The sequence below is a fragment of the Melanotaenia boesemani genome, chromosome 11, assembly GCF_017639745.1.
Source record: "Melanotaenia boesemani isolate fMelBoe1 chromosome 11, fMelBoe1.pri, whole genome shotgun sequence".
In the NCBI taxonomy this organism is placed as follows: Eukaryota; Metazoa; Chordata; class Actinopteri; order Atheriniformes; family Melanotaeniidae; genus Melanotaenia; species Melanotaenia boesemani.
This window is the reverse complement of record NC_055692.1, coordinates 12,700,058-12,726,256: the sequence shown is the minus strand read 5'-3', so window position 1 is coordinate 12,726,256 and position 26,199 is coordinate 12,700,058. Positions and strand designations below refer to the sequence as shown.

Below are 26,199 nucleotides of genomic sequence, written 5' to 3'. Positions count from 1 at the left end.
ACACATTGCAGCAGCTTGCTGATAATCCAGAGAGAAACACTAACTAAACCCCTGAAAGCTTCAGCTCAGGGAAACACAGCTGGGAGGAGGTGGGAGATAATCCGGACTGGAATATTGGTGTGGTTAAGGAGTCTGTTGACAGGAAGGGAGAGTTATGCTTCTCCAAACATGGAATCTGGTGTTCATGGCATGGTGATGGAAAATACACTAATGGTGTTGACTGTCACAGTGAAGAAGAATCTCCAGAGCTGAGGCTCCCCAACCTGGGGTCCGGGAACTCCCAAGAGGGTCCCCTAAAGAGCATAGCAGGTCCCTGAGGAGCTATTGTGATCAATGTCCACACACTGTCCCTATTTAGAGGAAAACAAGTATGATTATATATTGTTAATTTAACTTTGGCTTTATCAAAGGACAGGACTCAGCCAGAATACATTATGTATGGTGAGAATCTCACTTTTGAAAGCATAAAACCAAGTATGATTTCAGCACATGGTGGGGTAGGGGATCCATGGCTTTTTAGTATTTGCATGAAGGGGTCCACAAGGAAAATAGGTTGGGAACCACTGCTCCAGAAGATCAGAGTCCAGCTGGACTATGACAGGGGGGAGGGGTCCTTCTACAACCCTGAAGACATGACTCACATCTGCACTCACAGAGACACTTTCACTGAGAAACTCTTCCCATATTTTCTTTCTTTGTCCAGCTGGAGAAGCCAAAACCTCTGAAATCAAAATCTGTCAAACTCGTTTCACTGAGATTTTCAGAAAAATGAATCAGATGTTCAAACTTTTACCATCATAAATAATTCTTCATTAATAGTTTTCAGATTTTTATACGGTTTTAAACTGAAACAAACCAGCAGTCTGATTTAATCTTTATACTAAAACATATTCAAAGCTTCTTAAATGATTTTCTTCATATCAATATTTTCTTACCACCCAAATGTGTATTTATGTGTAGAATCATTAACATCACCTCTTCATGAACTCTGTTATATTACACGAAGAAAAACAGCAGAGACGCAAAGAAACAAAGAGTTTACTAAATACAAAAACTGCAACACATCAGGTAAAAATCTGATGTTGGAAATATGAGCTTTTTAATGTGGTTAGCAGCCTGTGTGATTTATAATTATTTCTTCTTCTTTAAAAGTTTTTCATCCAACTGTGTCATTAGTTTGTAAATATATTCATTTTCTTCTTGTTTGTAATTAACTTCAATGAATAACGTCACATTTTTAAACTACAGAAAAAGAAAGATAATAAAATTTCATCCTGTGAAATAATTGGAGCCAAAGTTTTGTTTTACTTTATTTTATTTTACCTTATTGAATGTGGAAACTTCTGCTCATGATTTTATGTCTGAACTTTGTTGCTATGATTTCATTCAGATCAATAAATTCCAGGTATTTACATGCTCATTTAGATTTATCCATAAGTGATAAATCTCAGAACAATCATCATTTATAGATCGCTCTGGTGGATGTTGAAGAGCTGAAAATGTGAGAAATAAAGTTTTACATCTTTAAAAACTAAAATCAGGCCTAATGAGGAGAAAGTTTCACTTTATTTCTCCTCCACTGGATGTTTGTTTACTATTAAATGTTCTGTGTAAAATAAAGCATAAATCGGAGGTTTTCAGCAGTATATTCATTCTTCATAAAGTTTTCTAAGTTCACCTGCTTCAATCATGTCGACAGAGAAATGTTTAAAGAGTCTGGACACACACAGCTGGAAACATGAGTCTTTTTATTTTGCAGCTGCATTATGCAAACACCGTGTATGAGAGGTGAAGATTATTGTAAAAGTTTTCCAACCAGGAAACTTTGATTCAAAGACTTTCAGTTTGATATTAAATGACTTCTGAAATAAAATCCTAAAATATCTTCATCATGTAATTGTGTGACTCATGTTTCTTGCTGTGATCACCACTAAATGGAGACTAAACCAACATTTTGCTCCTGTTTCTGATTTCATGAACTCAAGAAGGAAGCTGCAGTTCCAACCAAAGATTTTGTTAGGGAAATTCTTTCCAGCACTAACACCAATAAACCTTCAATCAAAAGAAAACACAGAGTTTTCTCAATGTGTACAATTTTACTTGAAAGGATCATGTGTTCGATCCAAGTGTGACACACACACACACTGAATTGTTTTACACATAACAAGGCGTTATGAAGGAAGGTTCATAAATTCCCTCCCTTAAACATTACAGAATCTTAAGATTTATGCTTTAGCATTTTCCACTAAAAGATAGGACATGCAGAGCTGGAGATGTGGGTGGATTTTTAACCTAATGCTGCCTGTTATTTTATGCTTTTCTTTTAAGCCCTAAATCAGTTAATAAATCTGCATGTTCTGCTGCAGGAGACGCAACAAGAGGAGCAACTGGTACAACACCTGACATGTAAGGCTAAGTGGGAACAGCATTTGGTTGCTCAGTTAATGCAGATACGTAGGGAGAAAGAAATTATTGTGGAGGCTCGCCTGGTCAGAGAGCATCAGTACCAGGAGCAAAGAGAAAAAGACTTTCAGAAAACTTTGTGCAGAGATGCAGTGAAACAGGACGAATAAAGAAGAATAATCCTTTGTGTTTTTGACTTTTCCATTCCCAATAGCAGTGTGAGCAGAGCAGAGCAGCAGTGATTTTAGGGAAAAGGCTGGTTTTAGTAGTTTGTATGGTGACAGCATCTATGATATCAGGTTGAGAGAGACTGTATGTTTTTGTATTGTGTCTGTTAAAGAACAGTTGCTGGCCACCACACCACAGTTCAACAAACAAACTTAAATCTGAAGACTGAAATCTTTTGTAACGTGTTGAAAACCTACTGTGACGTATCAAGTGTCAGTTTTTTCTTAAACATGTGTTCACTTTTAAATCAATGCGTTTCTAAAATTTTGTAGTTAAAGTTAATATTTAGATATTTTTTAAAATTAGGCTTGTGTCAGCATTTTTGTACATTGATTGATACAAATAAAAACAAAAGAAATCCAGACACACAATTGAATTACATTTTTTTTATTAGCTAATTCATAAAAATAATTTCCTATCTAAGGAATCCAACAGATTAGATCAGTTTGATTTAATCTCCCTTCCTGAGCAAGCACACGGCGACAGTGGAGAGGAAAAACTCCCTTTTAACAGGAAGAAACCTCCAGCAGAACCAGGCTCAGGAAGGGCGGCCATCTGCCTCGACCGGTTGGGGGTGGAGCGGATAGGAAAGAGGAACATACAAGCACAAGAACTCTGAGATCTGGCGACACCTGCTGAGAAAGAAAAGAGAGAAACACAAGTTGATGACGAAGGTTTTGAGTCTTCATTGCAGTTGAACCAGGTCTGAGTTCGGGCTGGAGTCCTTCTTCATGCCGTTCCCCTCTCTCTGTCCATTTTCCTGTCTGCTCCTTACTACCAGACATCCTTAAGAAAAACAAACAACAAAGATATCATTATCTTCATTTGGTAATATCAGTACTGTCATATGCAAATGGAAATTCAAGAGTAAAAACATGAGTGTGAGTATAGAGGCAGTCAGTGAATCATGGGATGTCCTGAGCAGCTTAAACCTATACCATCATAACTAAAGGGAAGGTCAAGGGTCAACCAAACCTGTTCTTATTATGAGGTTTATCAAAAAGGAATATTTTAAACTTAATCTACATGTAGAGAAAGTATTTGCTTCTTGAACCCAAACTGAGAGGGAGTCTGACAAGACATGGGATTAATATCCAGATTTTCTCCCTCCCATTCTACTTTTAAAAACTTTATGAACCACACGCCTACAGTTTAAGAGCAACGTACTCTGTTGGGACTATATGGAACTATGGCATCTTTAAGATATAATGGTGCTTTGTTAATAAGAACTTTATGTGACAAAAATTACAAATTAATACTTAATGTGATTGATTTGAGGACAATAATATGTCTAATCCTCTGAAACACAACATTGGTATCACATGTAGCACTGAGAACCAAAAGGACAAGAATAGAAATGAATGTTTTCTCTATGACAAGATCTTTTGACTGCCTTCATCTTTTTTTGGCTTGTCATCTCTAAAATGTGTGTGTGTGTGTGTGTGTGTGTGTGTGTGTGTGTGTGTGTGTGTGTGTGTGTGTGTGTGTGTGGAGGGGGGGACTTCATCTTCTGTTGCCCCAGATGTTTCTTCATCAGGAGGGTTGATAGTGGGGGGGCTTAGCTGCTCTTTGCCACAGGGGAATCTTCCATAATGAAAAACTTACCTTCTGTCGTCCCATGGCTGCTCCATGGTACAAGGGATCCAGGAACCAGTTGTACAAAGCACTCTAAGATGCTATTTTTTTAATGTATATTATCATTTTATTCTACCAGAGTAGATAGTAATGAAGTAAATTTTATTTACTGTAATAAGTACATTTTTAAATATGTGTACTCAGCTGGAGTATTAGTTTTAGAGGAACTTGTCTTTTTCACTCTATTACATTTATACAACAATGTTGTACTTTTAACTCTTTTAACTATCATTTCTACATTTCTATTGCAAACTGCTGCAGCAGAAACTAAAGGTCAGTTCTTTTATACCACTCCACTCTCATCTTTTAAAAGCTTGGTGAGGGAGAGGGTGTTATTTATTTATAAATGAATGAATGAATCAAACATTAAATGGGATTGGGAGAGAACATATCCCATCTGGTAAAGCTCTGCCCTCTTGTGATTATTTTTGAGGAGCAAAGTTACTAAATAAACTTATGAGTGAATTTCTCTGGTAAAATGGGATTTAGCCTCAAGAGTTACTTTGTGCAGCTGGTCCCTGACACTTTACTTATGGTTGTTTGTTGCTGTGGCTGGATCTTCTGCCCCCCCACCCCCTTTCTACATCCAGTTCTAGATCTGAAAATAGAGAAAATACCTTTAGAAATGTGTCAAGTATTGTGTTGGTTATTTTGAGGCCTTCTTTCTCCATCTCACTCTCTTTCTCACAGTTTAGGACGTGATAACGTTTTCTTACATGTCTCCGATAGAAAAGGATGTACGCCAGCTCCTGCCTTTTCTTGCAAACGTCCCAGCCAGATGTTTTAAGGACCATTGAGTCATTGAAAGTAAGCCAGTGGTCAGTTGGCTCCAGTGGACAGTCTTCTGGGTCGATGCTGTCACAGATGTAGTGTCCTAACAGGAGAGATTTTATTCATTTGTAAGGGAGTGAAATCATCCCAGCAGAACTGTTCATTAAAAAAGTGGCATATCAATCTTATTTAGTACAGTAGGCAAAGAGTCCTAACCATAGATTTTCAAAGGGTTTTAACAGAAACAAATGTTTCTGACAAACATCTGTTACATGTCAGGTTGGGATTTGCTTACCTTCTTCAATACTGCCTGAATGACTGATGGCGCTGACCAGACTGAAACAGCCACCACCCTGAGAAGAAACAGTTAATGAGTGACCTTCAGCACACAGAGCAGGACAAACAGTCCATTTCTTCATTTTCACACCATCACAATGTATCTGTTCCCTGTTATGGTCTGTGTTTCTTTACCATTTTAGATGACACAACTATGTCCCTCTGTATCTGCACAGGGTCATAGATTTTCTGCAGGTTGAAGGATGGAGTGTAGCAAAAACGCTTAAGATGTATGATAAATGTTCTGTAGGATAAATATATAAACACATATGGGTGAATGTTGTAGGCATTTATTTGATTGTTACATTATTAGGAAGAACTAAAAAGGGTCGGTGAACCACAGTTTTCTGAAATATGGGGGACGCCACTCACTTTGGCAGGGATGCAAAGGTCAAAGTCTGGCCTGATGACTTTCCTCCGCACTCACAGCTGTATTCCAGCTCCACCTCCTACAGAGCAGCACAGAGACAACAATACGTCATGTCAGAAATTTACTGTCAGCAAACAGCAAACATGACACATCAGATCTGTGATGGCGGCTCAGTGAGGACTGGTGAATCTTACCAGAAGATATTTTTCAAGCATGTCTTCAATACACCCTCCAGGAACCAGGTCCAGAGACAGATTAGTAAATTGTTCCTGTCTGACTGATTGAACTCCGCACCTGCACATACATTAAAAGTCAGCTGTACTGGTCAAAACCCAGCCTAGATAAGACTATTATAAGGGATCCACATGGGTAAACATCAGAATATCTAACTTGCATCTCTGACAGATTGCATGGTGTTGAACGGTGTCTTACTTTTTGCATGTTCTGGTGTACTCCATTTTAAATCCAAAGTTGTCTTCCACTGGACAGGTATAGCTTCTGCCCAGGCCCGCTGCGGTCCGTTGAAGCAGAGGAGACAGACTCTCCATGTGTGTCAGGATCGAGATCAGGAACTCATGGGCGTCCTGAACACACACAAACACACAGAAGTATTTAGATATTGAGATAGATCATTTCTTTTATCTTGGACCTTATGTCTTTAATAGAGATTGAAGTGAATTGAATATTGACTGTGTACTAAAGCGAGAATTAAGCAACAATTATCAAAACGTTATCTGACTCACATTCTGCAAACTGTCCATAAACTGCGGGTTCTGGTCACTGATAAGATCTTTAAAGGACTGCAGGAGTTGACTCTTGATGTCAGAGTTAGTTGATTTGTGACAGTCCCTGATTTCAGTCAGTTTTCTGCACAGAGGGAAAAAATGAACATGAATGTGGTTAGATGTGTTTTGCCCATTGTTTTCTTCTAGAGACATTTGAGGGTGACGACGCTGCTTTACTTCAGCAGTTGAGCCTCAGGAACTGATCTCCAGATCTGCTCTGTACGACTGACGCTCGTCACAAAATCTTTTAATGTCAGGAGGCTCTGAAGACTGGAGTTCATATAGCAAGTGTTCCCGAGGTTTGGAAATCTGACACAACAACACAGGTTCAAACAGATGTTAGCATTTTCACTTTACTGACAACTTCAGAGTGGAACTCATTGTCTTCAAGCATTTTCAGGAGTGAATGTTTTGTTGCAGCTTCATAAGGTTATAAACTCACCCAAGGGGGTCGGTGGTTCTCCAGCTGTATTTGTTAGATAATGTTCTTATCCTGGAGAGAGGTGTTTTAAATAAATCGTATATTAGGAGAAGTTTAATCACAAACTTAATGCTGTATGAAGGCTTGCAGTGAAAATCTTAATTTCTTGTCATGACTGGCTGATAATGAATTAATTCTTCATGATTATAGTAACTGGACATATAAAAACGAACTGTTGTAACAAGAGATCGGGATCTTAACTTTATATCTTACCAATTGAATATGTCATTTTGGAGGGAGTAACATTCCTCTGGTTCAGAAAGGGACTCCAAGGTGTTCCTGGTGCAGTTTGTATCCAACAAACTGATTTTCAGGTATGACAATGGACATAGACGAGAGGATACACCCATCACCTGCGATCTGCTACTGGAGGAAGAAACAGGTCATTAGAGAAGTAGAACAGACTAGAGTACTCACAAAGAGGCTAATTCAGGGCTACAATCTAAAACTAACCAGAGTTTGCCAGCTGGCTTCTCCTTGTTTTTCTTAGCAGACAAGGGTGACTTGTCTTGCTTGATCTGCTCCACTGTTGTCCTCTTGTCATGATGTGAGAATAATGCACTCATTTTTTGTGTGAGTTGCTCTCCTGTTATCTCTTCAGTGGAGCTGTCACAGAAAGAAGGAACAACTAGTCAGAGCAGCACAACGCTAAACTAGTTTAGGACCTTGGAACCAGTCGACTCAACGAAGTTGAAAAGAAGTAACCTGAGGGTCCCCAGTTTGGGCACTTTGAGAACAGATGGTGCCAAACTGTGCCAACATGGCCATTTTAGAGACCTCGTCCAAACTGCCTTTACTTCTTTTTCCTTAAGCTTAAAATTGATTTCATTTGTGCTTTGTGCCATTTTCATTTAGGCTTCACCAGTAACACATTTACCCCAAACGTATTCAAACAGACCTTGTGGTTGCAGAAATATGCTAATTTCATTATGGATACACAATTTTTAAGCAGATACATAAAATATAATATAGTATACTACCTACAAAAACTTAACTTTGCTAAGAGACCCCTCTTGGATATGGGGCTCCCCTTGAATATTAAATGTTATTTATTTATTTAAAAATGTTTCATGCCAACTCTATTCATAATTGCTGGATTGGACCAGAGTAAGAAAGACAAATGACAGATATGATCAATTCAGTCAGAGGTATTTTTAAATGTAAACACAAAAATCATTGTCCTCAAATGTTGTTTATTGGAGACTGATTTTAGTAATAAATGCAAACATTAAAACAGTCCTTACTTTGTTATCTCTGTTACTTTGTTAGTAATCAAGAAATCGGTGCTCTCAGCCGGAGAGACGCGATGATTCCTCTGTTGGAGAACACACAAGTTTTTCATTAATTTGTGCACTAACAGAATAAGGAATTTAACTGATTTAACAGTGACTTGTAAATATGTGTTTACACCAGGAAAGTCTGTGAAACATACTCTGAAACAACAAAAAGGCCAAATCCATCTTGGTTTTGACGTCTTCTTCTTGGCCTTTGGATGTTGGGTGTCTGACTTGGTTTGGCTAGACAAAGAAAAATGTTGTTTTTTATTCTTAGATAAATATAGTTATACTGAAATATAGTTAAACTGTAAACAACTAGACTGTTAAGTGTAAGTTTAGTTAAAAATCAAATATATAATTAAGCAATAATCTACAATATTTGGTTATTTCTTTGCTTACCATTTCTGAGAGTTTTTAAGCTTCTTCTCATCTGCCACAACAGTTTTGTCTGTTGTCTTCTGCTCAGAGCAAATAAAAATGTTAGCTACATAAAATATATACATATACATTTAATAAAATATCACACTTAATTGAAGAAAGTATCAGAAATCATCTTTAAAAATTATTTTAAAAGTTAAGATTTTTGTTTGTTTGTTTCTTTTTAGTTTAAAAAAGTCACTGTAAAGCGTAATCTGCAATAAACCTTCTGTAATTCTGAGAAACAAACCTTTTTCCAGGAAAAACACTGTAGAAGAAACATGTTTGTAGTTGGTTGGGTCTTTTCAGAAATCCTGTGCGCTGCTTGGATGTTGGGTTAAAACTGAACTCCAAGAACAGAATGTAGTAAAACTGATGTTCTAGAATGTGAACCTTTGTGACACATTAAAACACATTCTGTTGAAATTTGCATATTTTTGAATTGTCTCTATGAATCTATTCCATAAAGAGTTAAAGGAGCCCTAGATAGTTAGCATATATCATATATCTGCTTATAACAGCATCTACACTGTCTGATATGCATGTTGTACCTGGAGACCACTAAACTGCATCAGTAACATGGTTCATAGAAACAAACATCACAGCTTTCAGATACTTTATTAATAGGGGAATTATGTGAATAGCAAACACTTTTACTGATTTTATGCATCGACATAACAGTTTTATCTGCACATGGCTTTTCATATAATGAGCCATTTTCTTTATGTTAAAGAAAAATAAACATTTAAGCAACACAACAGAGAGAAGGGTAGATTGAAAATAGATTTATAAAGGTATCTCCAATTTTTTAAACAAAAAACCCGATTCTCAAGCAAACAAATTTAAAATCTGTTTGTCTTTAGAAATATAGCATATTTGTGATTTATTACTTTTAATTAAAATTTCTATCCTTTGTTTTATTGTTCATGTTTGTCCCATGCATGTGTGTGGCAATTGTAAAACCAACAAAACAAAACACACAAACTAACAACACAAACAAACAAAAGAGGATCTGAGTTTATATACTGTCAGATGTGACAAGTGAGGGACGCATGAGGCCGGAAACTACAGGTGCTCGTCATAAAATTAGAATATCATGAAAAAGTTGATTTATTTCAGTAATTCTATTCAAAAAGTGAAACTTGTATAATGTAGACATTCATTCCTCCCAGACTGACATATTTCAAATGTTTATTTCTTTTCATTTTATAATTATATCTGAGAACTAATGAAAATCCCACATTGAGTATCTCAGAAAATTAAAATATTGTGGAAAAGTTTCTTTATTGAAGACAGCTGGTGCCACACTTTAATCAGCTAATTAACTCAAAACGCCTGCAAAGGCCTTTAAATGGAATCTCAGTACTAGATTCTGTTGGCTACACAATCATGGGGAATACTGCTGACCTGACAGTTGTCCAAAAGACAACCATTGACACCTTGCACAAGGAGGGCAAGACACAAAAGGTCATTGCCAAAGAGGCTGGCTGTTCAGAGCTCTGTGTCCAAGCACATTAATAGAGAGGCGAAGGGAAGGAAAAGATGTGGTAGAAAAACATGTATAAGCAATAGTGATAACCGCACCCTGGAGAGGATTGTGAAACGAAACCCATTCAAAAGTGTGGGGGAGATTCACAAAGAGTGGACTGCAGCTGGAGTCAGTGCTTCAGGAACCACCACGCACAGACATATGCAAGACATGGGTTTCAGCTGTCCCATCCCTTGTGTCAAGCCACTCTTGAACAAGAGACAGCGTCAGAAGCGTCTCGTCTGAACTAAAGACAAAAAGGACTGGACTGCTGCTGAGTGGTCCAAAATTATGTTCTCTGATGAAAGGAAATTTTGCATGTCCTTTGGAAATCAAGGTCCTAGAGTCTGGAGGAAGAGAGGAGAGGCACAGAATCCACGTTGCTTGAGGTCGAGTGTAAAGTTTCCACAGACTGATGGACTCCATGCCACGCCGCATTGCTGCAGTAATTCAGACTAAAGGAGCCCCAACTAAGTATTGAGTGCTGTACATGCTCATACTTCTCATGTTCATACTTTTCAGTTGGCCAACATTTCTGGAAATCCTTTTTTTGTATCGGTCTTAAGTAATATTCTATTTTTCTGTGATATTGAATGTGGGATTTTCATTAGATGTCAGTTATAATCATCAAAAATAAAAGAAATAAACATTTGAAATATGTCAGTCTGGGAGGAATGAATGTCTACATTATACAAGTTTCACTTTTTGAATGGAATTACTGAAATAAATCAACTTTTTCATGATACTCTAATTTTATGACGAGCACCTGTAGAGGACATTGGATGTCCATGGGTTGCAGAAGGAGGAGAATGAATGAATGAATGAATGAATGAATGTTTTATTTTTCAAACATGTAAAAATGTATTCATTGACAAAAACAATGAAGGATTTATACACTGCCCAAAAAAGTAAATAATTAAAATAAATAGAACTCATAACCATTATTGTGTAAGTCAAAGTCCATCATTCTTCTGGGACATCTATGTGTCCAGTTTGAAAGTAACACTGATTGTGAATTAATTTCACCTGCTGTTGTAGAAATGGAACAGACACATTCCTCATACTTTGCATGCTGACACAGTCACTGAGTTGTCCAGTGGGTCTATACGTTAAGAGATAATTTTGTTTTTCTCTGTACGTTTGTAATGTTTGTTTTTTTTTACCTTTTTGGTTATTATTTAAGAAATCGATTACTGTCAGCTCTGTTTTTTCTGTAAAAGCAGTAGGAAATTTTCTGGTGTGTTTCTGTTCAAGTGGAGCAATTTGTTGACTGGTGAAAGCTTGGATTGAAGGGTCATTGCCTTCTATTTGTTGTGTTTTTGTCTCCTCTTTCTTCTTTCTGCTTTGCATTTTGCTTTTTCTGTCCCCTCCGGTCAGGTCCGGCAAGATTACATAGGTTCCATAATTCAAAGTAAATAAATAACAGTAAATAGATGAATCAGATCATCAAGAGGAGCCTTATATCCATGAACCTCCCCTTGGCAGAGCAAATTTGTCAGCAAGACAACCTCTATAATGGGTCCTGCAGGTGGTGAGACCATTTCCCTGTCTTCTTTCTTTCTGGCTGATCTTTGGTCACGTTTGCATTTAGCCAGTCTGCTCCCCACTAGAGGTAACATGAGACGATTGTCTGAATCCCACATAAGATGCTCAGGTAGTGCAGCTCATCCAGGAGGCCACATCGCTGTGGCAAGAAGGTTTGCTGTGTCTCTAAACACAGTGTCAAGAACATGGAGGAGATACCAGGAGACAGGCCAGTACTGCTATCTGCTTCTTTGTACAAGGAGGAACATGATGAGCACTACCAGAGCCTACCAAATTACCTCCAGTAAGCCACTAATGTGCACGTTGAGTCAGAAACAGACTCTATGAGGATGGTATGAGGGCCCAACTTCCACAAGTGGAGGCCCGTGCTCACAGCCCAACACGATGCAGCCTGATTTGACATTTGCCAGAGAACACCAGGATTGGCAGATTCATCATTGTCGCACTTATAAGAGCAGGTTCACACTGAGAACATGTGACAGACATGAGAAAGTTTGAAGATGCAGTGGAGAACGTTCTGCTGCCTGCAACATGCTCCAGCAAGACCAGTTTGGAGTGTGTCAGCAGTTCCTGCATGAAGAAGGCATTGATGCTATGGACTGACCTGTTCATTCACCAGACCTGAATCCACTTGAGCACCTCTGGGACATCATATCTCATTCCATTAACCACCACCACATCGTACCACATACTGTCCAGGGGTTGACTAATGCCTTGATCCAGGTTTGGAAGGAGATCCTTCAGGAGAACATCCATCATCTCATCAGGAGCATGCCCAGATGTTGCAGGGAACACATACAAGCACATGGAGGCTACACACACGACCAAAACTCATTATGAATTGTCTTGAGAAATTTCCATGAAATCATGTGTAGTGATAAATAAATTTAAAAAGCTATTCAGAAATATTATATTGAACAGATACATGATGGAAACATAATGTCTCATCTGTATTGTCTTTTTGTTCTGGTATTTAGTTGTTGAAGGAGCATGTTTTATTATTAGCTGCTTGTTACTATATGTGTAACATGTAGAAAAAAGTATGTAATCCATCAAATGTCCTTCATTTTTAGGTTTTTTCCTTTATTCTTTTTTCTTTAAATTGTTTTAATCTTATTGTCTTTTATTTCATTTTTCGTTGAGCATCATTTTGGAAGCTTTTAGTTACTTTAATGTTGAATTTCTAGTCTCCTATGATGTCATCAGTGAGCACATCCCTTCCTCCCTCAGTCTGCTTTTGGCTATCATGCATTTGCAGCATTTCTGACATTCATGTCCAATTTGAAGTAAAAGGAAATTAATATAGATCGTAAAAATCATAAGAAGCTGAGATCTTTGCACGGTGGGAGAGCGCAACAGAAAAATACAAAAACTTTTCTCAGGATTACCTGAGTTAAGGTGAAGTCTGTGACAAACATCAAGAAGAGTCTAAATTATATTGTCAGTGAAGAGGAAGTTGAAATCAGACTTAAAGTCTCTGCAGGGCAAGAAGAATAAATGTGAAAAAATTGGAGGAAACATACAAGGATTCAACACAGCAAAAAGCAGCTGTTGTCCACAGAGAAGCAGGTCTACTTCAGTCCCGTCACACTGCAAACCCATGCATCTATCTGTCTGATCATCTGACCAGTGAGAGAAATGGAGACACATTGCAGCAGCTTGCTGATAATCCAGAGAGAAACACTAACTAAACCCCTGAAAGCTTCAGCTCAGGGAAACACAGCTGGGAGGAGGTGGGAGATCATCCGGACTGGAATATTGGTGTATGAAAGGAGTCTGTTGACAGGAAGGGAGAGTTATGCTTCTCCAAACATGGAATCTGGTGTTCATGGCATGGTGATGGAAAATACACTAATGGTGTTGACTGTCACAGTGAAGAAGAATCTCCAGAGCTGAGGTCCCCAACCTGGGGTCCGGGAACTCCCAAGAGGGTCCCCTAAAGAGCATAGGAGGTTCCTGAGGAGCTATTGTGATCAATGTCCACACACTGTCCCTATTTACAGGAAAACAAGTATGATTATATATTGTTAATTTAACTTTGGCTTTATCAAAGGACAGGACTCAGCCAGAATACATTATGTATGGTGAGAATCTCACTTTTGAAAGCATAAAACCAAGTATGATTTTAGCACATGGTGGGGTAGGGGATCCATGGCTTTTCAATATTTGCATGAAGGGGTCCACAAGGAAAATAGGTTGGGAACCACTGCTCCAGAGGATCAGAGTCCAGCTGGACTATGACAGGGGGGAGGGGTCCTTCTACAACCCTGAAGACATGACTCACATCTGCACTCACAGAGACACTTTCACTGAGAAACTCTTCCCATATTTTCTTTCTTTGTCCAGCTGGAGAAGCCAAAACCTCTGAAATCAAAATCTGTCAAACTCGTTTCACTGAGATTTTCAGAAAAATGAATCAGATGTTCAAACTTTTACCATCATAAATAATTGTTCATTAATAGTTTTCAGATTTTTATACGTTTTTAAACTGAAACAAATCAGCAGTCTGATTTAATCTTTATACTAAAACAGATTCAAAGCTTCTTAAATGATTTTCTTCATATCAATATTTTCTTACCACCCAAATGTGTATTTATGTGTAGAATCATTAACATCACCTCTTCATGAACTCTGTTATATTACACGAAGAAAAACAGCAGAGACGCAAAGAAACAAAGAGTTTACTAAATACAAAAACTGCAACACATCAGGTAAAAATCTGATGTTGGAAATATGAGCTTTTTAATGTGGTTAGCAGCCTGTCTGATTTATAATTATTTCTTCTTCTTTAGAAGTTTTTCATCCAACTGTGTCATTAGTTTGTAAATATATTCATTTTCTTCTTGTTTGTAATTAACTTCAATGAATAACGTCACATTTTTAAACTACAGAAAAAGAAAGATAATAAAATTTCATCCTGTGAAATAATTGGAGCCAAAGTTTTGTTTTACTTTATTTTATTTTACCTTATTGAACGTGGAAACTTCTGCTCATGATTTTATGTCTGAACTTTGTTGCTATGATTTTATTCAGATCAATAAATTCCAGGTATTAACATTCTCACTTAGATTTATCCATAAGTAAAAAATCTCAGAACAATCATCATTTATAGATCGCTCTGGTGGATGTTGAAGAGCTGAAAATGTGAGAAATAAAGTTTTACATCTTTAAAAACTAAAATCAGGCCTAATGAGGAGAAAGTTTCACTTTATTTCTCCTCCACTGGATGTTTGTTTACTATTAAATGTTCTGTGTAAAATAAAGCATAAATCGGAGGTTTTCAGCAGTATATTCATTCTTCATAAAGTTTTCTAAGTTCACCTGCTTCAATCATGTTGACAGAGAAATGTTTAAAGAGTCTGGACACACACAGCTGGAAACATGAGTCTTTTTATTTTGCAGCTGCATTATGCAAACACCGTGTATGAGAGGTGAAGATTATTGTAAAAGTTTTCCAACCAGGAAACTTTATTCAAAAACTTTCAGTTTGATATTAAATGACTTCTGAAATAAAATCCTAAAATATCTTCATCATGTAATTGTGTGACTCATGTTTCTTGCTGTGATCACCACTAAATGGAGACTAAACCAACATTTTGCTCCTGTTTCTGATTTCATGAACTCAAGAAGGAAGCTGCAGTTCCAACCAAAGATTTTGTTAGGGAAATTCTTCCCAGCACTAACACCAATAAACCTTCAATCAAAAGAAAACACAGAGTTTTTCTCAATGTGTACAATTTTACTTGAAAGGATCATGTGTTCGGTCCAAGTATGACACACACACTCACTGAATTGTTTTACACATAACAAGGCGTTATGAAGGAAGTTTCATAAATTCCCTCCCTTAAACATTACAGAATCTTAAGATTTATGCTTTAGCATTTTCCACTAAAAGATAGGACATGCAGAACTGGAGATGTGGGTGGATTTTTAACCTCATGCTGCCTGTTATTTTATGCTTTTCTTTTAAGCCCTAAATCAGTTAATAAATCTGCATGTTCTGCTGCAGGAGACGCAACAAGAGGAGCAACTGGTACAACACCTGACATGTAAGGCTAAGTGGGAACAGCATTTGGTTGCTCAGTTAATGCAGATACGTAGGGAGAAAGAAATTATTGTGGAGGCTCGCCTGGTCAGAGAGCATCAGTACCAGGAGCAAAGAGAAAAGGACTTTCTGAAAACTTTGTGCAGAGATGCAGTGAAACAGGACGAATAAAGAAGATTAATCCTTTGTGTTTTTGACTTTTCCATTCCCAATAGCAGTGTGAGCAGAGCAGAGCAGCAGTGATTTTAGGGAAAAGGCTGGTTTTAGTAGTTTGTATGGTGACAGCATCTATGATATCAGGTTGAGAGAGACTGTACGTTTTTTGTATTGTGTCTGTTAAAGAACAGTTGCTGGCCACCACACCACAGTTCAACAAACAAACTTAAATCTGAAGACTGAAATCTTTTGTGTCGTGTTAAAAACCTACTGTGACGTATCAAGTGTCAGTTTTTTCTTAAACATGTGTTCACTTTTAAATCAATGCGTTTCTAAAATTTTCAAATTAAAGTTAATATTTAGATATTTTTTAAAATTAGGCTTGTGTCAGCATTTTTGTACATTGATTGATACAAATAAAAACAAAAGAAATCCAGACACACAATTGAATTACATTTTTTTTATTAGCTAATTCATAAAAATAATTTCCTATCTAAGGAATCCAACAGATTAGATCAGTTTGATTTAATCTCCCTTCCTGAGCAAGCACACGGCGACAGTGGAGAGGAAAAACTCCCTTTTAACAGGAAGAAACCTCCAGCAGAACCAGGCTCAGGAAGGGCGGCCATCTGCCTCGACCGGTTGGGGGTGGAGCGGATAGGAAAGAGGAACATACAAGCACAAGAACTCTGAGATCTGGCGACACCTGCTGAGAAAGAAAAGAGAGAAACACAAGTTGATGACGAAGGTTTTGAGTCTTCATTGCAGTTGAACCAGGTCTGAGTTTGGGCTGGAGTCCTTCTTCATGCCGTTCCCCTCTCTCTGTCCATTTTCCTGTCTGCTCCTTACTACCAGACATCCTTAAGAAAAACAAACAACAAAGATATCATTATCTTCATTTGGTATTATCAGTACTGTCATATGCAAATGGAAATTCAAGAGTGAAAACATGAGTGTGAGTATAGAGGCAGTCAGTGAATCATGGGATGTCCTGAGCAGCTTAAACCTATACCATCATAACTAAAGGGAAGGTCAAGGGTCAACCAAACCTGTTCTTATTATGAGGTTTATCAAAAAGGAATATTTTAAACTTAATCTACATGTAGAGAAGGTATTTGCTTCTTGAACCCAAACTGAGAGGAAGTCTGACAAGACATGGGATTAATATCCAAATTTTCTCCCTCCCATTCTACTTTTAAAAACTTTATGAACCACAAGCCTACAGTCTAAGAGCAAAGTACTCTGTTGGGACTATATGGAACTATGGCATCTTTAAGATATAATGGTGCTTTGTTAATAAGAACTTTATGTGTCAAAAATTACAAATTAATACTTAATGTGATTGATTTGAGGACAATAATATGTCTAATCCTCTGAAACACAACATTGGTATCACATGTAGCACTGAGAACCAAAAGGACAAGAATAGAAATGAATGTTTTCTCTATGACAAGATCTTTTGACTGCCTTCATCTTTTTTTGGCTTGTCATCTCTAAAATGTGTGTGTGTGTGTGTGTGTGTATGTGTGGAGGGGGGGACTTCATCTTCTGTTGCCCCAGATGTTTCTTCATCAGGAGGGTTGATAGTGGGGGGGCTTAGCTGCTCTTTGCCACAGGGGAATCTTCCATAATGAAAAACTTACCTTCTGTCGTCCCATGGCTGCTCCATGGTACAAGGGATCCAGGAACCAGTTGTACAAAGCACTCTAAGATGCTATTTTTTTAAATGTATATTATCATTTTATTCTACCAGAGTAGATAGTAATGAAGTAAATTTTATTTACTGTAATAAGTACATTTTTAAATATGTGTACTCAGCTGGAGTATTAGGTTTAGAGGAACTTGTCTTTTTCACTCTATTACATTTATACAACAATGTTGTACTTTTAACTCTTTTAACTATCATTTCTACATTTCTATTGCAAACTGCTGCAGCAGAAACTAAAGGTCAGTTCTTTTATACCACTCCACTCTCATCTTTTAAAAGCTTGGTGAGGGAGACGATGTTATTTATTTATAAATGAATGAATGAATCAAACATTAAATGGGATTGGGAGAGAACATATCCCATCTGGTAAAGCTCTGCCCTCTTGTGGTGATCATTTTTGAGGAGCAAAGTTACTAAATAAACTTATGAGTGAATTTCTCTGGTAAAATGGGATTTAGCCTCAAGAGTTACTTTGTGCAGCTGGTCTCTGACACTTTACTTATGGTTGTTTGTTGCTGTGGCTGGATCTTCTGCCCCCCCACCCCCTTTCTACATCCAGTTCTAGATCTGAAAATAGAGAAAATACCTTTAGAAATGTGTCAAGTATTGTGTTGGTTATTTTGATGCCTTCTTTCTCCATCTCACTCTCTTTCTCACAGTTTAGGACGTGATAACGTTTTCTTACATGTCTCCGATAGAAAAGGATGTACGCCAGCTCCTGCCTTTTCTTGCAAACGTCCCAGCCAGATGTTTTAAGGACCGTTGAGTCATTGAAAGTAAGCCAGTGGTCAGTTGGCTCCAGTGGACAGTCTTCTGGGTCGATGCTGTCACAGATGTAGTGTCCTAACAGGAGAGATTTTATTCATTTGTAAGGGAGTGAAATCATCCCAGCAGAACTGTTCATTAAAAAAGTGGCATATCAATCTTATTCAGTACAGTAGGCAAAGAGTCCTAACCATAGATTTTCAAAGGGATTTAACAGAATTAAATGTTTCTGACAAACATCTGTTACATGTCAGGTTGGGATTTGCTTACCTTCTTCAATACTGCCTGAATGACTGATGGCGCTGACCAGACTGAAACAGCCACCACCCTGAGAAGAAACAGTTAATGAGTGACCTTCAGCACACAGAGCAGGACAAACAGTCCATTTCTTCCTTTTCACACCATCACAATGTATCTGTTCCCTGTTATGGTCTGTGTTTCTTTACCATTTTAGATGACACAACTATGTCCCTCTGTATCTGCACAGGGTCATAGATTTTCTGCAGGTTGAAGGATGGAGTGTAGCAAAAACGCTTAAGATGTATGATAAATGTTCTGTAGGATAAATATATAAACACATATGGGTGAATGTTGTAGGCATTTATTTGATTGTTACATTATTAGGAAGAACTAAAAAGGGTCGGTGAACCACAGTTTTCTGAAATATGGGGGACGCCACTCACTTTGGCAGGGATGCAAAGGTCAAAGTCTGGCCTGATGACTTTCCTCCGCACTCACAGCTGTATTCCAGCTCCACCTCCTACAGAGCAGCACAGAGACAACAATACATGTCAGAAATTTACTGTCAGCAAACAGCAAACATGACACATCAGATCTGTGATGGCGGCTCAGTGAGGACTGGTGAATCTTACCAGAAGATATTTTTCAAGCATGTCTTCAATACACCCTCCAGGAACCAGGTCCAGAGACAGATTAGTAAATTGTTCCTGTCTGACTGATTGAACTCCACACCTGCACATACATTAAAAGTCAGCTGTACTGGTCAAAACCCAACCTAGATAAGACTATTATAAGGGATCCACATGGGTAAACATCAGAATATCTAACTTGCATCTCTGACAGATTGCATGGTGTTGAACGGTGTCTTACTTTTTGCATGTTCTGGTGTACTCCATTTTAAATCCAAAGTTGTCTTCCACTGGACAGGTATAGCTTCTGCCCAGGCCCGCTGCGGTCCGTTGAAGCAGAGGAGACAGACTCTCCATGTGTGTCAGGATCGAGATCAGGAACTCATGGGCGTCCTGAACACACACAATCACACAGAAGTATTTAGATATTGAAATAGATCATTTCTTTTATCTTGGACCTTATGTCTTTAATAGAGATTGAAGTGAATTGAATATTGACTGTGTACTAAAGCGAGAATTAAGCAACAATTATCAAAATGTTGTCTGACTCACATTCTGCAAACTGTCCATAAACTGCGGGTTCTGGTCACTGATAAGATCTTTAAAGGACTGCAGGAGTTGACTCTTGATGTCAGAGTTAGTTGATTTGTGACAGTCCCTGATTTCAGTCAGTTTTCTGCACAGAGGGAAAAAATGAACATGAATGTGGTTAGATGTGTTTTGCCCATTGTTTTCTTCTAGAGACATTTGACGGTGACGACGCTGCTTTACTTCAGCAGTTGAGCCTCAGGAACTGATCTCCAGATCTGCTCTGTACGACTGACGCTCGTCACAAAATCTTTTAATGTCAGGAGGCTCTGAAGACTGGAGTTCATATAGCAAGTGTTCCCGAGGTTTGGAAATCTGACACAACAACACAGGTTCAAACAGATGTTAGCATTTTCACTTCTTACTGACAACTTCAGAGTGGAACTCATTGTCTTCAAGCATTTTCAGGAGTGAATGTTTTGTTGCAGCTTCATAAGGTTATAAACTCACCCAAGGGGGTCGGTGGTTCTCCAGCTGTATTTGTTAGATAATGTTCTTATCCTGGAGAGAGGTGTTTTAAATAAATCGTATATTAGGAGAAGTTTAATCACAAACTTAATGCTGTATGAAGGCTTGCAGTGAAAATCTTAATTTCTTGTCATGACTGGCTGATAATGAATTAATTCTTCATGATTATAGTAACTGGACATATAAAAACGAACTGTTGTAACAAGAGATCGGGATCTTAACTTTATATCTTACCAATTGAATATGTCATTTTGGAGGGAGTAACATTCCTCTGGTTCAGAAAGGGACTCCAAATTGTTCCTGGTGCAGTTTGTATCCAACAAACTGATTTTCAGGTATGACAATGGACATAGACGAGAGGATACACCCATCACCTGCGATCTGCTACTGGAGGAAGAAACAGGTCATTAGAGAAGTAGAACAGACTAGAGTACTCACAAAGAGGCTAATTCAGGGCTACAATCTAAAACTAACCAGAGTTTGCCAGCTGGCTTCTCCTTGTTTTTCTTAGCAGACAAGGGTGACTTGTCTTGCTTGATCTGCTCCACTGTTGTCCTCTTGTCATGATGTGAGAATAATGCACTCATTTTTTGTGTGAGTTGCTCTCCTGTTATCTCTTCAGTGGAGCTGTCATAGAAAGAAGGAACAACTAGTCAGAGCAGCACAACGCTAAACTAGTTTAGGACCTTGGAACCAGTCGACTCAATGAAGTTGAAAAGAAGTAACCTGAGGGTCCCCAGTTTGGGCACTTTGAGAACAGATGGTGCCAAACTGTGCCAACATGGCCATTTTAGAGACCTCGTCCAAACTGCCTTTACTTCTTTTTCCTTAAGCTTAAAATTGATTTCATTTGTGCTTTGTGCCATTTTCATTTAGGCTTCACCAGTAACACATTTACCCCAAACGTATTCAAACAGACCTTGTGGTTGCAGAAATATGCTAATTTCATTATGGATACACAATTTTTAAGCAGATTCATAAAATATAATATAGTATACTATACCTAAAAAAACTTAACTTTGCTAAGAGACCCCTCTTGGATATGGGGCTCCCCTTGAATATTAAATGTTATTTATTTATTTAAAAATGTTTCATGCCAACTCTGTTCATAATTGCTGGATTGGACCAGAGTAAGAAAGACAAATGACAGATATGATCAATTCAGTCTTTTTAAATGTAAACACAAAAATCATTGTCCTCAAAAGTTATTTATTGGAGACTGATTTTAGTAATAAATGCAAACATTAAAACAGTCCTTACTTTGTTATCTCTGTTACTTTGTTAGTAATCAAGAAATCGGTGCTCTCAGCCGGAGAGACGCGATGATTCCTCTGTTGGAAAACACACAAGTTTTTCATTAATTTGTGCACTAACAGAATAAGGAATTTAACTGATTTAACAGTGACTTGTAAATATGTGTTTACACCAGGAAAGTCTGTGAAACATACTCTGAAACAACGAAAAGGCCAAATCCATCTTGGTTTTGACGTCTTCTTCTTGGCCTTTGGATGTTGGGTGTCTGACTTGGTTTGGCTAGACAAAGAAAAATGTTGTTTTTTATTCTTAGATAAATATAGTTATACTGAAATATAGTTAAACTGTAAACAACTAGACTGTTAAGTGTAAGTTTAGTTAAAAATCAAATATATAATTAAGCAATAATCTACAATATTTGGTTATTTCTTTGCTTACCATTTCTGAGAGTTTTTAAGCTTCTTCTCATCTGCCACAACAGTTTTGTCTGTTGTCTTCTGCTCAGAGCAAATACAAATGTTAGCTACATAAAATATATACATATACATTTAATAAAATATCACACTTAATTGAAGAAAGTATCAGAAATCATCTTTAAAAATTATTTTAAAAGTTAAGATTTTTGTTTGTTTGTTCCTTTTTAGTTTAAAAAAGTCACTGTAAAGCGTAATCTGCAATAAACCTTCTGTAATTCTGAGAAACAAACCTTTTTCCAGGAAAAACACTGTAGAAGAAACATGTTTGTAGTTGGTTGGGTCTTTTCAGAAATCCTGTGCGCTGCTTGGATGTTGGGTTAAAACTGAACTCCAAGAACAGATTGTAGTAAAACTGATGTTCTAGAATGTGAACCTTTGTGACACATTAAAACACATTCTGTTGAAATTTGCATATTTTTGAATTGTCTCTATGAATCTATTCCATAAAGAGTTAAAGGAGCCCTAGATAGTTAGCATATATCATATATCTGCTTATAACAGCATCTACACTGTCTGATATGCATGTTGTACCTAGAGACCACTAAACTGCATCAGTAACATGGCTCATAGAAACAAACATCACAGCTTTCAGATACTTTATTAATAGGGGAATTATGTGAATAGCAAACACTTTTACTGATTTTATGCATCGACATAACAGTTTTATCTGCACATGGCTTTTCATATAATGAGCCATTTTCTTTATGTTAAAGAAAAATAAACATTTAAGCAACACAACAGAGAGAAGGGTAGATTGAAAATAGATTTATAAAGGTATCTCCAATTTTTTAAACAAAAAACCCGATTCTCAAGCAAACAAATTTAAAATCTGTTTGTCTTTAGAAATATAGCATATTTGTGATTTATTACTTTTAATTAAAATTTCTATCCTTTGTTTTATTGTTCATGTTTGTCCCATGCATGTGTGTGGCAATTGTAAAACCAACAAAACAAAACACACAAACTAACAACACAAACAAACAAAAGAGGATCTGAGTTTATATACTGTCAGATGTGACAAGTGAGGGACGCATGAGGCCGGAAACTACAGGTGCTCGTCATAAAATTAGAATATCATGAAAAAGTTGATTTATTTCAGTAATTCTATTCAAAAAGTGAAACTTGTATAATGTAGACATTCATTCCTCCCAGACTGACATATTTCAAATGTTTATTTCTTTTCATTTTATAATTATATCTGAGAACTAATGAAAATCCAACATTGAGTATCTCAGAAAATTAAAATATTGTGGAAAGTTTCTTTATTGAAGACAGCTGGTGCCACACTCTAATCAGCTAATTAACTCAAAAGCCTGCAAAGGCATTTAAATGGTCTCTCAGTCCAGATCTGTTGGCTACACAATCATGGGGAATACTGCTGACCTGACAGTTGTCCAAAAGACAACCATTAACACCTTGCACAAGGAGGGCAAGACACAAAAGGTCATTGCCAAAGAGGCTGGCTGTTCAGAGCTCTGTGTCCAAGGACATTAATAGAGAGGCGAAGGGAAGGAAAAGATGTGGTAGAAAAACATGTATAAGCAATAGTGATAACCGCACCCTGGAGAGGATTGTGAAACGAAACCCATTCAAAAGTGTGGGGGAGATTCACAAAGAGTGGACTGCAGCTGGAGTCAGTGCTTCAGGAACCACCACGCACAGACATTATGCAAGACATGGGTTTCAGCTGTCCCATCCCTTGTGTCAAGCCACTCTTAAACAAGAGACAGCGTCAGAAGCGTCTCGCCTGAACTAAAGACAAAAAGGACTGGACTGCTGCTGAGTGGTCCAAAATTATGTTCTCTGATGAAAGGAAATTTTGCATGTCCTTTGGAAATCAAGGTCCTAGAGTCTGGAGGAAGAGAGGAGAGACACAGAATCCACGTTGCTTGAGGTCGAGTGTAAAGTTTCCACAGACTGATGGACTCCATGCCACGCCGCATTGCTGCAGTAATTCAGACTAAAAGAGCCCCAACTAAGTATTGAGTGCTGTACATGCTCATACTTCTCATGTTCATACTTTTCAGTTGGCCAACATTTCTGGAAATCCTTTTTTTGTATCGGTCTTAAGTAATATTCTATTTTTCTGTGATATTGAATGTGGGATTTTCATTAGTTGTCAGTTATAATCATCAAAAATAAAAGAAATAAACATTTGAAATATGTCAGTCTGGGAGGAATGAATGTCTACATTATACAAGTTTCACTTTTTGAATGGAATTACTGAAATAAATCAACTTTTTCATGATACTCTAATTTTATGACGAGCACCTGTAGAGGACATTGGATGTCCATGGGTTGCAGAAGGAGGAGAATGAATGAATGAATGAATGAATGAATGTTTTATTTTTCAAACATGTAAACATGTATTCATTGACAAAAGCAATGAAGGATTTATACACTGCCCAAAAAAGTAAATAATTAAAATAAATAGAACTCATAACCATTATTGTGTAAGTCAAAGTCCATCATTCTTCTGGGACATCTATGTGTCCAGTTTGAAAGTAACACTGATTGTGAATCAGTTTCACCTGCTGTTGTAGAAATGGAACAGACACATTCCTCATACTTTGCATGCTGACACAGTCACTGAGTTGTCCAGTGGGTCTATACGTTAAGAGGTAATTTTGTTTTTCTCTGTACGTTTGTAATGTTTTTTGTTTTTTTTTACCTATTTGGTTTTTATTTAAGAAATCGATTACTGTCAGCTCTGTTTTTTCTGTAAAAGCAGTAGGAAATTTTCTGGTGTGTTTCTGTTCAAGTGCAGTAATTTGTTGACTGGTGAAAGCTTGGATTGAAGGGTCATTGCCTTCTATTTGTTGTGTTTTTGTCTCCTCTTTCTTCTTTCTGCTTTGCATTTTGCTTTTTCTGTCCCCTCCGGTCAGGTCCGGCAAGATTTCATAGGTTCCATAATTCAAAGTAAATAAATAACAGTAAATAGATGAATCAGATTATCAAGAGGAGCCTTATATCCATGAACCTCCCCTTGGCAGAGCAAATTTGTCAGCAAGACAACCTCTATAATGGGTCCTGCAGGTGGTGAGACCATTTCCCTGTCTTCTTTCTTTCTGGCTGATCTTTGGTCACGTTTGCATTTAGCCAGTCTGCTCCCCACTAGAGGTAACATGAGACGATTGTCTGAATCCCACATAAGATGCTCAGGTAGTGCAGCTCATCCAGGAGGCCACATCGCTGTGGCAAGAAGGTTTGCTGTGTCTCTAAACACAGTGTCAAGAACATGGAGGAGATACCAGGAGACAGGCCAGTACTGCTATCTGCTTCTTTGTACAAGGAGGAACATGATGAGCACTACCAGAGCCTACAAAATTACCTCCAGTAAGCCACTAATGTGCACGTTGAGTCAGAAACAGACTCTATGAGGATGGTATGAGGGCCCAACTTCCACAAGTGGAGGCCCGTGCTCACAGCCCAACACGATGCAGCCTGATTTGACATTTGCCAGAGAACACCAGGATTGGCAGATTCATCATTGTCGCACTTATAAGAGCAGGTTCACACTGAGAACATGTGACAGACATGAGAAAGTTTGAAGATGCAGTGGAGAACGTTCTGCTGCCTGCAACATCCTCCAGCAAGACCAGTTTGGAGTGTGTCAGCAGTTCCTGCATGAAGAAGGCATTGATGCTATGGACTGACCTGTTCATTCACCAGACCTGAATCCACTTGAGCACCTCTGGGACATCATATCTCATTCCATTAACCACCACCACATCGTACCACATACTGTCCAGGGGTTGACTAATGCCTTGATCCAGGTTTGGAAGGAGATCCTTCAGGAGAACATCCATCATCTCATCAGGAGCATGCCCACATGTTGCAGGGAACACATACAAGCACATGGAGGCCACACACACGACCAAAACTCATTATGAATTGTCTTGAGAAATTTCCATGAAATCATGTATAGTGATAAATAAATTTAAAAAGCTATTCAGAAATATTATATTGAACAGATACATGATGGAAACATAATGTCTCATCTGTATTGTCTTTTTGTTGCAGGAGCATGTTTTATTATTAGCTGCTTGTTACTGTATGTGTAACATGTAGAAAAAAGTATGTAATCCATCAAA

The 26,199-nt window shown here is 37.8% G+C and overlaps 2 protein-coding genes and 1 long non-coding RNA gene across 3 annotated transcripts; all 3 read right to left on the bottom strand.

Annotated features, from left to right (window-relative positions):
- Positions 1–4,773: 4,773 nt before the first annotated feature.
- Positions 4,774–9,007, bottom strand: LOC121648566 (ubiquitin carboxyl-terminal hydrolase 2-like). The gene is made up of 16 exons (XM_041998766.1): positions 8,954–9,007; positions 8,686–8,744; positions 8,442–8,526; positions 8,254–8,324; positions 7,463–7,615; positions 7,223–7,375; positions 6,971–7,021; positions 6,706–6,837; positions 6,487–6,610; positions 6,176–6,327; positions 5,938–6,037; positions 5,746–5,822; positions 5,509–5,617; positions 5,333–5,390; positions 4,983–5,140; positions 4,774–4,864 (listed from the first exon to the last, which is right to left on the bottom strand). Exons 1-16 carry the CDS (start codon positions 8,984–8,986, stop codon positions 4,859–4,861), a joined length of 1,521 nt encoding a protein of 506 aa, XP_041854700.1. The 5' UTR covers positions 8,987–9,007; the 3' UTR covers positions 4,774–4,858.
- A 9,166-nt stretch (positions 9,008–18,173) lies between these two features.
- Positions 18,174–19,343, bottom strand: LOC121648564 (ubiquitin carboxyl-terminal hydrolase 8-like). The gene is made up of 6 exons (XM_041998763.1): positions 19,323–19,343; positions 19,134–19,210; positions 18,897–19,005; positions 18,721–18,778; positions 18,371–18,528; positions 18,174–18,252 (listed from the first exon to the last, which is right to left on the bottom strand). Exons 1-6 carry the CDS (start codon positions 19,341–19,343, stop codon positions 18,247–18,249), a joined length of 429 nt encoding a protein of 142 aa, XP_041854697.1. The 3' UTR covers positions 18,174–18,246.
- Positions 19,344–21,863: 2,520 nt separating this feature from the next.
- Positions 21,864–22,395, bottom strand: LOC121648533. The gene is made up of 3 exons (XR_006011992.1): positions 22,336–22,395; positions 22,068–22,126; positions 21,864–21,908 (listed from the first exon to the last, which is right to left on the bottom strand). It is a non-coding gene; the product is annotated as an uncharacterized LOC121648533 (long non-coding RNA).
- Between the last annotated feature and the right edge of the window lie 3,804 nt (positions 22,396–26,199).

Excerpts from the sequence above, each read along its gene's own strand:
- LOC121648566 (XM_041998766.1), bottom strand. The coding sequence starts at position 8,986 with ATGTTTCTTCTACAGTGTTTTTCCTGGAAAAAG. Across the intron at positions 6,328-6,486 it reads TTATGGACAGTTTGCAGAAT|GACGCCCATGAGTTCCTGAT; the intron begins GTGAGTCAGATA and ends GTGTGTGTTCAG. Across the intron at positions 5,618-5,745 it reads ACCTTTGCATCCCTGCCAAA|AACATTTATCATACATCTTA; the intron begins GTGAGTGGCGTC and ends TTTATCCTACAG.
- LOC121648564 (XM_041998763.1), bottom strand. The coding sequence starts at position 19,343 with ATGCTTGAAAAATATCTTCTG. Across the intron at positions 19,006-19,133 it reads ACCTTTGCATCCCTGCCAAA|AACATTTATCATACATCTTA; the intron begins GTGAGTGGCGTC and ends TTTATCCTACAG. Across the intron at positions 18,529-18,720 it reads TTCAGGCAGTATTGAAGAAG|GACACTACATCTGTGACAGC; the intron begins GTAAGCAAATCC and ends CTCTCCTGTTAG.